At 47.3% G+C, this 11,213-nt stretch overlaps 2 protein-coding genes across 2 annotated transcripts; one reads left to right on the top strand and one right to left on the bottom strand.

Moving 5' to 3' along the window:
* Positions 1-6: 6 nt before the first annotated feature.
* LOC123134057 (tyrosine--tRNA ligase 1, cytoplasmic) lies at positions 7-4,900 on the top strand. The gene is made up of 9 exons (XM_044553406.1): positions 7-276; positions 415-683; positions 1,336-1,417; positions 3,016-3,121; positions 3,243-3,325; positions 3,470-3,609; positions 3,817-3,925; positions 4,086-4,145; positions 4,648-4,900. The coding sequence occupies exons 1-9, from the start codon at positions 112-114 to the stop codon at positions 4,648-4,650; spliced, it is 1,017 nt and encodes a 338-aa protein (XP_044409341.1). The 5' UTR covers positions 7-111; the 3' UTR covers positions 4,651-4,900.
* Positions 4,901-6,020: 1,120 nt separating this feature from the next.
* Positions 6,021-8,039, bottom strand: LOC123139151 (putative F-box/FBD/LRR-repeat protein At5g22670). Its single transcript, XM_044558950.1, has 2 exons — positions 6,857-8,039; positions 6,021-6,701 (listed from the first exon to the last, which is right to left on the bottom strand). Exons 1-2 carry the CDS (start codon positions 7,940-7,942, stop codon positions 6,021-6,023), a joined length of 1,767 nt encoding a protein of 588 aa, XP_044414885.1. The 5' UTR covers positions 7,943-8,039.
* Between the last annotated feature and the right edge of the window lie 3,174 nt (positions 8,040-11,213).

An 11,213-nucleotide genomic window follows, 5' to 3' on the forward strand; every position in this document is an offset into this window, starting at 1 on the left:
TCTCAAAAAAAAAAAAAAAATCGAAGGCAGAACTCAAGAAGGAAAGGGAAAAGGAAACGGAGGGCGCACGACTACTGGGCCAAAACAGCCTGACGCGGCCGGAGCAGCATCATGGCGGCATGGATGGGCGTGGAGGAGCGCGGCGAGACGCTGCGGAGCACCGCCGAGGAGCTCGTCGGCGAGGACGAGCTGCTCCCGCTGCTGCACGGCAACCCCAGCCCGGTCTGCCTCAACAGCTTCGAGCCCTCCGTCTCCGGCCGCGTGAACATCTGGCAGGTCAATGATAATTCTCTGAATCTCAACTTGCCGGCCGGCCAAGTTGCACCGCATGCTCCTGCCCTAAATTCCTTGAGATTTGTAAGCAAAGACTGAGACACATACTGCCCTTCTTCTCTTGTTTTTGTTTCTCATCAGGGTGTTGGGAAGGTGATCAATGTGAACAAGATGGTGAGGGCCGGATGCAGAGTGAAGATCCTCATAGCGGACCAGCGGACTGGAGCGAAGGACTCGAGCGAGATCAGGGCCGCCGGTCGCCACGCGATCGAGGTCTGGAAAGCCCTGGGCATGAGCTCGGACGGGGTGGACTTCCTCTGGTGCTCCGAGGAGACGAGCAGGCGCGCGCACGAGTACTGGCCGCTCGTGATGGGGATTTCCCGGAACCACCGCGTCAGATCGTTAGCGAGGTACTCCTTCCGTCCATGTTTACACGACGTTTTATGTCTAAACTTTTCCATCAATTTCAGCATAATCTATTAATCGATCCACCATCTCCTTTCACGTAGGCATAGTGCTGGTCCTGTACGATTTTAGTTGTCATGTCATTTTTTTTAAATCTTTTCTGCTGTTCAACTTTTTATTTTCTGTAGTTCAACTATTGGTATTTGACTGTGTGCATCGTAGTTATGCTGAAGTGGGTGTTACTTATTATGATTTATATCCGTTTGATGCTACATTTTGAGTTCATAAAAGAGTTATATTATCCAAAAAATAATTTAATCTATAATATAGTTAAGCAGAAGTGGGGTATTACTGTATTATGATTTGTATTTGTTTGATGCCCCATTTTAAGTTAATAAAAGCATTATTTTATTCAAAATAATAATTTAATCTATAATATATTAATCATTTGTCACAAAACACACACAGTTTGATACTGCTTTTGAATATGAATTAAATGGTATAATTTTTGTGGCACATAATCAACGTTCCATTAGTTAGATTAGCGGTTAAAGTTGAACCTCCAAATACCCATGCGCCATGTAAATAGGAACAATTGCGTGCATGCATGCGGATCTATGTCGATATGTATGTGATAATTGTTCCGTTTGTTTTTAGCATGCATGCGGATCCTGAAAATGTGGCGTGTAATCAGCTCTTGGAGCCCCTCATGAAGTGTGCTGATATACTCTTCCTCGAGGTTTGTATGTTGTCTACCTACCATTATTTATACCTTTTGTGGGGTGTATACATGAGGTTTTACATTCTAGCTTATGGAGGAGAAAATAGTAAATCTAAAATGCTAACTAAACCGCTGATTTCTTTTTTTGACTAGAGGTCTGACATTATATTTATTCAATGACTAAGAAGCCAAAAAAAACACTGAAAAACTATAAAGTTACATCAAAACGCCAACACAGAACCTCCGATCGCATCTTGATGTCCCATGGTAAAAAAAAACATAGATGACCATAACTGCATGAGCTTGTTTAACTATGAGTAGCCGCATCAGCCCTCTACCACGACAAATGAGAATCTTTGATTACCAAATGCACGATGGTTGTGAACACTCCCCTCACAAGGCAGGTTGGCGAGCAATTGCTTTATCAAAAAACATGATAATGATAGGACAAAGGGGAGAAACCATGACACCACTAGCTCGGCGGCATCAGCCGCAAAGGCCACGTCGAGACCGAGATGGAGCTGGAAAACATTCCACATGAAGTTGCCTGGGTGTTTTTTCTCTCATTGGTCAATTTGGTGTGTGAGGGATGAGGCCGAGGGAAAAGTCCCATTAAGGCAAGCACAATCACAATCGATCATCAAGAGGCACCAGGATATCCGTGTGTCTACGATGTGATGCACACCCACGGCCACTCATTGTTCCCCACATGCCTTCATCCTTCATCGTTCGTGCATATCTCATTCTTTTACCTTGGATAGGAACTTCTCTCGAGTTGGAGATGGCTATTCCAGGAGGCTCACTTCCTTTCATTTGACCGGGCTTCAGTTTAAACATATTAAATTATGAGTCAACTAGCAAGTGCATGTGCTACGCCGTGTAACCACAGAAACATAAGGTCGAATTTGGTTTACTTAAGAACCTTGTATGCTAGCTTAAATGAGTTTTGACAATTGGCACAGATGACACGTGTGAGAGTTGCGTGGAAAACTAGGTGACTAGTGAACGTATGACCAGTAACTCGAATCTTTATAAGTGGGAAAAGATAATCTGATCTATCCCTTCAACGTTACTTAATATGAATCACACTTCTTCAACTGGACTTTTCATTTTCCCAAAACATCATGTTTAACAATAGCTAATTAGAGAAAGTGAATATGAATTTAGAGGTTCTAAGGTTGTGTCGGCCCGAGTGCTTGGTGTAGGTAATGCTTTCTGATTCTAACCCTAGTAATCCCTCCATTTTTGTTTACTTCAATATTAGCTTTGTCGTAAGTCAAACTTTTTGAAATTTGATCAAGTTCTTAGAAAAAAAATCAGTATCATTAGATCCGACATGAAATATATTTCTATCTTGTATTTGTTTGGTATATTGTAGATGTTGATATTTCTTTCATACAAAGTTTGATCAAACTTTATGAAATTTGACTTACGACAAACCTAATACGTGGATTAAATAAAAACAGAGTACTGCCTTTTACCACTTAGATTTACTCACCACAAGTATATATTGATATGGAAATTTGGATCCACAAAAGTGGATGGCTTGGAACGATTGTAAAAGCTGCCATGGTCTACTAATACAGAATCTTGATAGTTATATTTTCTTTTTGTAGGCAGACATATGCCAGATGGGCGTGGATCAACGAGAGGTGAGTATGATGGCTAGAGGATACTGCGAGCACATTGGAAGGGCAAATAAACCAATATTTCTGTTGCATCGTATCCTATATAGTTTTTGACGAGGATGATGTTATTCACAGATTTATTAATGTATATGTCTATGTGGTGTAAGATATAGCTTGGTTTGTCAAAATGTGTTTCTCCTTGACACTAATTATAGATGTGCTACCTGGTTTCAAAGAAGGACAGCAGAGAATGTCAGAGAGTGATCCACTGTCAGCTATTTTTATGGAAGACACTGAGGTTTTTCTCACAAAACTCATCTTTACTTCCTCCCAGCATTGCTATATTGAGCTCTTGATTAGTGGGAACGTCCATGCCTAATGTTATGGTGTGCAATTTTTTTCTTCCGTGGCAATAATTTCATTAGCAACATGTTTTTTGCAGTCTGAGGTTACAAAAAAGATAAAGAAGGCTTTCTGCCCTCCCAAGATTACTCAAGGAAATCCATGCTTGGAGTACGTAGAGCATATCGTTCTCCCTTGGTTTAGAGAGTTCGAGGTGGTCCCACCTGATGGCGGTAACAGGTAGTAACTTTTTTCCCCAAAGACAACCAAAATATATTTCCCTAAAGAAAAACACTAGCAGAATATATTATTGCTGCAAGCCTGCAATCGATAAAAGAGCTCTTGCAAACGTCTGCCTACCGCAATATCTGTCAAGAAAGAATCCAATGATATGGCACGATTTTGATAGCTGTGTTCAACTGTAACATCTGTTTGTTTGGTCTTAAGCCGGACCTACGTAGGAATTGAAGAACTCCGCGAGGATTACGGCAGTGGCACTGTGCATCCCCGTGATCTGAAACTTGCTCTTGCAAAAGCAATAAACCAGATATTGCAGGTAAGAGACACCCCCAAGTCAATTTTTCTATTCCAGTAGAACAGGGTGTAAAGTGGACTTGTTTGAAAGTCATGATAAGTTTATTTCCATGCTATTGCTTTTATTCGAAAAAATACTTCTATACTGCCTTAAAGATCTTACCAGTGCCTCATGTAAACAGCTTGTACGTGATCACTTCGAGAAAAATTGCGAAGCCAAAGGTCCGTGTGACGATGTTAAGGTATGCCCCTTAAAACTCACTTGGATGAATGCTCACAATCATTTTGGTTGTCATCGGACTACATTCTTTCTTCAGAAATGTTGTCAAACTGAACAACTTCTATCCTCATGCATCATGCCTCCAAGGCCAATAAGCATTTTATTGTCAGTTTTAAAAAAATAAGCATTTTATCTGATTTTCACAAACTCATTTCAGGTTTTAGTTGAATTGACTTCTTGAATCATGCATTTTAGTAGCATTTGCTTGCTCTTTTGAGTATAATACTCCCTCCGTTCCTAAATATAAGTCTTTTTAGAGATTTCAATAAAATCTACATACCAATGTATATAGGCATATTTTAGAGTGTAGATTCGCTCATTTTGCTCCGTATGTAGTCCGCATTGGAATCTCTACAAAGACTTGTATTTAGGAACAGAGGGAGTATAGTTACTCAAATTGAATTGCAATTTTGTATTGTATACATCATGGCAAACATTGACAAATGTGCAAGGCTGTTTTGCAGTGAGAGGAGCAGCCAAGATAACCAAGAACTTATGCATGTTCTGTCAACAATCATTCCTAGAGTTATGTGCACTTCAAACTATTGCAATCAAGATAGCCAAGAACTACAGACATATTTTGGAAGAAACCGTTTTACAAACTATGTATGGTTTTCTTATTTCAAGGAATTTTGTGTACTTTGAGCTATTCCCTCATATCAAAATATAAGGTGTTTTTGGGTCTAAATCTAGAGAAAAAAAGGTTTTATATTTTGATACAGAGGGAGTATTTTCCATTACTGTGTTTGAATGACACTGTGCACTTGCACAACTTCAAGTGGCTATCCATCTAAAAGCATTCTTTGGTGTACTCTCTAGATAAATCAGCATTTCTGCAAGAGCATGCTATTACTCATCCAAAAGTCTGAACTGATGAAGGAAAATGGGCACTCCCCCTCACGTCTAGGCTTATTTAGTCCTTACATGGGATCGATGTAGGCCGCAGAATCGTTTTTATTGGCACCCCCCTCACGTCTAGGACCTCTTGGCTCGGATACCATATTGAATTCATGCTCCAGCCAACTCATCCAAAAGTCCGAACTGATGGAGGGAGGCGTGCAATATATTTCAACACTTACATATTGAATTCATGCTCCAGCCAACTCATCCAAAAGTCCGAACTGATGAAGAAAGACGTGCAATATATTTCAACACTAGTGTTAGTGCATCATAGCTTTAGTGATCTAAATGATCTTATATTTCTTTAAAGAGGTACTCCCTCCGTCCAAAAAACTTGTCCCTCAAATGGATGTATCTAGCACCAATTGCTAGATCCATTTGAGGTGGTGCTAGATATGTGCTAGATACATCCATTTGAAGGGACAAGCTTGGGTCAAGCTTTTTCGGACGGAGGGAGTATGAAATAGGGAATGAGTAACAATTCAGCTTCAGTATGTCAAAAGCCTAGCATGCCAAAGAGGTAAAAGGGGGATTAAAATCAGCTAACTAACACTGTAACTTTGAGGAAGAGTAAACAGACCATAAACATGCAATGCAACTCCCCAGATTGTAATAGTGCCCGTACTAGACACACCACTAGCGTGATCTTGACTCACGTGGCCGAAGTTGGGTTTATGACTTCAACCCAAGTTTGCCCATAGATAGTTGTGCATGATCAATCTGGAATTCTGGATACACTGTTACTCAAGTAGATTTAACAAGGAACATCAAATTAGTACCCAAGAAGGCAATACATAAGCTCATATATCTCAGTTCTCTGTTACTTCAACCCACATACTTAGGAGAAATATCTCAATTCAGAGAAGCAGCAGATGGAAATACTAATGCTAGTGGAAGAATAACACTGGCCAGTCTTCATAAGGCACACTCCAGCAACCTAAAGATAACCCAGAGGCTTGAACTGGCCAGAGCTATCTCGCATTTCGAAATAGGTTGGCATATAGCAGAGGCAGAGAAAAGGGTCATCAAATGAGAAGTCAGATCCTTTCGAGAGGCTCCAAGCACTAGGAAATTTGCTGAAGGTGAGTTGCAATTTATCGCCTCCACTGGCCCATTTGGCACCTTGCAGAGCTTTCATCTTGATAGCAATCTCTTCAGGCGCAGCATATCTTCCAAACTTCAACTCAACCACCATCCGCTCCAGCACCTCTGCATTCTCAGCAATGAACATGAGAAAGGCAAACTCATTCTCATGCCCATGGTACTCACGGAAAACGATTCTTTTGAGGCGCGATCGGACGCACTCAATCATACCATTCTCCTGCCAGAACTTGAGGCGGAGGTTACCAGTGGGTTCATGAGTTTCCTCGGACTGCAAACATATATCGACCCATAGTTGAGCTATATGCAATGACAGATAATACAGGAGCAATGTGCTGCTATCCCGTAAATGATAGGAAAAAGTTAGTTTTACCTGAATAAGAAGAACCTCGACGTTCGGAAAGCACCTGAGGAAGCTAGGCAGCATCTTGACTTCATTGCGGATTCCAAAATGTAGGCTCAATGCTAACATCTGGACACTGGGGACAATCGTCCTTGGGCTCACCTGTGTACTAGCCTGCAAGGGACCAAATGAGCATAAAACTGATCGCACATCATTCACATTTGCTGATCGATAGGCAGACAAGCACATAAACAGGCCTTTTTGCATGCATATCATCAAAACAAACAAATGGAACTCAGGAATGGGCTGACAGAGACATAGAGCTGCACCTTGATGGTGGTGTTGCCAACCTCCAGCACATGCCATCCTGGCCGTAAGTATCCCAGCAAACGCAGCTGTGGAGCACGACCAATCTTGACTCTAATGCTTGTTTTGCTCCTGGCCGTGCCGAGGCCGTGGCTTGAGCAGCACCAGATGAAGAGACGCTCAAGGCATGGGGCGTCCACCACAGCGACCTCCTCCACAGTGGACAAGCAGAATTGCGCGCACCGTAGGCTCTGACTGGCAAGACGAGCGTGCAGTTGGGTCTGGCTTCCAACGACCGCGAGGATCTCTAGCACGGGGCTGGCGGCGAGCACGAAGTCGAGATCCTTGTCCGTCATCATGACGCAGCCGAGGACGAGCTCACGCAGATTGGGGAAAGCAGCGCCGCGCGGGAGGGTGGCGGTGTCCGGAAACAGCCAGGCGCCGAGGTAGAGACGGGTGAGAGAGGCGCAGCTGAAGAGCGCGACTGGGAGGCAGACGCCACGGGGGAGGGGCCACGGGCGGTTGACGAGGACGAGCTCGCTGACGCCTTTGGTGGCGAGGAGCTGAACCCAGCGCGCGAGCACGCCGCGGTCGGCGCGTTCCAGGAAGCTGCAGGTGAGGCTGACGAAGGTGAAGTTCCCTTGGTGCGCCTCGAGGGCTGCGGAGACGGCGCCGGTGACGGCGCGAGAGACGGCCCCGGCGCGGCCGGGCCGGGCCCCGGCGCATGCCGCGGGAAGGAGGTGGGTGTCGACGAGGACGAGCGGGGTGGAGCGCCAAAGGTGGTGCCAGCGCGAGGAGAGCACGGCGGTGCGCGCGCCGTCCTTGGCGGGGAGGCGGGAGACGACGCGGCGGAGGAGATCGTCGGGGAGAAGGCTGACGCGGTCGACGCCGTCGCCGTCCTCCGCGGTGGTGCAGGAGAGGGAGGCGGCGGTGGAGACGGGCGACTCCAGGAGGTAGGAATAGAAGAAGTTGAGCACCATGTTTTTGTAGGGGTCCAGCGTGTCCGGATCCAGCCCATGCCGCATGTCCATGGGAACGCCCGGGTCCTCCGCGGCGGGGGAGTCGGCTCGGAGCAGTCGCGGGTAGAACCTGAGCGGCTGCCTAGCCATGGTGGCCGCCGCACAACGGCCGTCAAGGAGGAGGAGGAGGGTTTGGGGGTTTTGGGGCTTCAGGCCGGCATTTGGGGTATTTTTTTCCGAGGAGGAGGAAGAGGTGCTCCGGAGAGGAGTGACCGTGTGGAAGCAACCTTTTTTTTATTTGACGCATACCCTCGCCCCTATGAACGCACACCCGCACATACTACCTCTATGAGCACCTCCGAAAGACTGAGCCGGCATATCATCTTGAAATTTTATGAAGTCACCGTAGGCGCCTCGTAGTCGACGGGAACGTCTGTGTCACCGGAAATCCTGAAATAAATCCAGGGTAAATGCAAGCACCACGATTTGTACCCTGGTGGGCCGGGATACCACTGTCCATCTAACCATCCAACCACAGGTTGGTTCGCGTGTGAAAGCAACTCTACCTCTAGCACAAAATTGGCTGAAAGGGTCGTGCTAGCTTTTTTTATTTTTGAGGGGTACGGGTAGTGCTAGCTGGGCCGGCCGCGTAGCACGCATGCACGACAAGGGCTAAACGGGCCATGCTTGGCATGCGACATGTCAGGGCCTGGAGGGGTAACCCAACCGCGCCATTGATTACGGCGCTTGGGAGATAAGCGAGTTTTACCAGGCTGGTGGGGACGCATAGTTTTCGTCCGTCCATATAAGGGGATAAGGATCCACCTTTTTACCTACGCCTTCTTCCTCCTTTGCTTATCCATCTCCGCGCACTCGAGCTCTAGTGCCCAAGTCCGCACATCTCGCCTCGACCTTCCCCAGCCATGTCCGGAGCGGGAGGCAAGTGGATGGCCTCCTCCGTCACGGAGGGGCACATCAAAAGGTTGAGGAAAGTCGGATACCTGCACAACGACATTGCGCACCGGCTTCCAGACGAGGGGCAGCTTGTTGGGGATATACATAACAGGTAGGCCCACGAAGGGTCGAAATATCATGAAGCATGGGGTCCACACAACATGTGGGTCCAAGTCAATTTCATACAGACACACTATCCACTCGGACAAGCAACATACTATCCACTCGACCAAGCAACATATCATCCACTCGGATGACGGTTCACCACTCGACCGTACGACTCACTCGGATATACGAAGACCAGCAGGCAGCAAGGCAGTCGACATCTTTCTAATAGTGAGGGCTTAATGGCGGGCTGGCATTATGGCATTCATACCCCACTTTGTAACATAGGAGGTGAGGGGGTGGCGCACTCTATATAAGTCACCCCCCACCACTAGACAAGGGGGCTTCTTCTTCCACCTTTCTCTCTTTTGACCATTAGTCTCAGGACTTGGCTCAGGCATGGGGATCCGTTCCTCTCTCTCACACACATATTGTAATCTCCGGATATATACTCAGATAAAACAAAGCCTCTCCGGAGCACGAGACGTAGGGTTGTTATCTCCACCGTGAGAGGCCCGAACTCGCTAAAACCACCGTGTCACCCATATGCATCTCGATAGATCATGCTCCGTTCTCCTACCCCTCTCTTACTGTCAGACTTAGAACCACGACACAGCTCGTCCCCACCCCTAGGCCCCATGAGAGGGTGGTGTTCCTTCCCAATTTCCTCTGCGGACTGGGCTTCCCACTCCACCCATTTGTCTGGGGGCTCATGTCCTACTACGGCCTGGATTTCCACGATCTGGCCCCAAATTTCATCCTCAACATCTCAGCGTTTATCGTTGTGTGCGAGGCCTTCCTCCACATCACACCCCACTTCGGCTTATGGCTGAAGACCTTCAATGTCAAGCCGAAGGTAGTGGGCGGCCAGCAGGCGGAGTGCGGAGGCTCCATGGTGGGCAAGATGCCCAACGTCACATGGCCCGAGGGCGCCTTCGTGGAAACCATCAAAGGGTGGCAATCGGGGTGGTTCTACATCACCGAGCCGCGTGACCCTGAATGGGCAGCGGCCCCCGAATTCAGATCTGGCGTCCCCACACGGCTCACCTCCTGGAAAGAGAAGGTCCTGACATGGGGTGATTTGGAAGAGCTGACCGGACTCCAAACCTGCGTCCAAAACCTTGTGAATGAGATGATCAAGCTCGTCAACGCAGTCCAGGTCATGCTCATCCGCCGGATCCTCCCATGCCTGTTGGGGAACATAGTAATTTCAAAAAAATTCCTACGCACACGCAAGATCATGGTGATGCATAGCAACGAGAGGGGAGAGTATGTCCACGTACCCTCGTAGACCGAAAGCGGAAGCGTTATGACAACGCGGTTAATGTAGTCGTACGTCTTCACGGCCCGACCGATCAAGCACCGAAACTACGGCACCTCCGAGTTCTAGCACACGTTCAGCTCGATGACGTCCCTCGAACTCCGATCCAGCCGAGTGTCGAGGGAGAGTTCCGTCAGCACGACGGCGTGGTGACGATCTTGATGTTCTACCGATGCAGGGCTTCGCCTAAGCACCGCTACGATATTATCGAGGTGGATTATCATGGAGGGGGGCACCGCACACGGCTAAGAGATCCAAGGGATCAATTGTTGTTATGTCTAGAGGTGCCCCCTGCCCCCGTATATAAAGGATCAAGGGGGAGGGGGCGGCCGGCCTAGGAGGGGGCGCGCCAAGGGGAGTCCTACTCCCACCGGGAGTAGGACTCCCTCCTTCCTTGTTGGAGTAGGAGAAGGGGAAAGAGGGGGAGAGGAAGAAGGAAATAGGGGCTGCGCCCCTTGTCCAATTCGGACTAGAGGGGGGGGGGGGCGCAGGCCACCTTCCTTTTGGCCTCTCTCCTCTATTCCCGTATGGCCCAATAAGGCCCATATACTCCCCGGCGAATTCCCGTAACTCTCCGGTACTCCGAAAAATACCCGAATCACTCGGAACCTTTCCGAATTCTGAATATAGTCGTCCAATATATCGATCTTTACATCTCGACCATTTCGAGACTCCTCGTCATGTCCCCGATCTCATCAGGGACTCCGAACTCCTTCGGTACATCAAAACTCATAAACTCATAATATAACTATCATCGAAACCTTAAGCGTGCGGACCCTACGGGTTCGAGAACTATGTAGACCTGACCGAGACACGTCTCCGGTCAATAACCAATAACGGAACCTGGATGCTCATATTGGCTCCCACATATTCTACGAAGATCTTTATCGGTCAGACCGCATAACAACATACGTTGTTCCCTTTGTCATCGGTATGTTACTTGCCTGAGATTCGATCGTCGGTGTCCAATACCTAGTTCAATCTCGTTACCGGCAAGTCTCTTTACTCGTTACATAATGCATCATTCCATAACTAACTCAT

This window comes from Triticum aestivum, chromosome 6B (assembly GCF_018294505.1).
Source record: "Triticum aestivum cultivar Chinese Spring chromosome 6B, IWGSC CS RefSeq v2.1, whole genome shotgun sequence".
Classification (NCBI taxonomy): Eukaryota; Viridiplantae; Streptophyta; class Magnoliopsida; order Poales; family Poaceae; genus Triticum; species Triticum aestivum.

Coding starts and splice junctions, on each gene's coding strand:
- LOC123134057 (XM_044553406.1), top strand. CDS start 112: ATGGCGGCATGGATGGGCGTGGAGGAGCGCGGCGAGACGCTGCGGAGC. Junction 684..1,335: donor CGCGTCAGATCGTTAGCGAG/GTACTCCTTCCG, acceptor GTTTGTTTTTAG/CATGCATGCGGATCCTGAAA. Junction 3,926..4,085: donor CAATAAACCAGATATTGCAG/GTAAGAGACACC, acceptor TCATGTAAACAG/CTTGTACGTGATCACTTCGA.
- LOC123139151 (XM_044558950.1), bottom strand. CDS start 7,942: ATGGCTAGGCAGCCGCTCAGGTTCTACCCGCGACTGCTCCGAGCCGAC. Junction 6,702..6,856: donor TTGGCAACACCACCATCAAG/GTGCAGCTCTAT, acceptor GGTCCCTTGCAG/GCTAGTACACAGGTGAGCCC.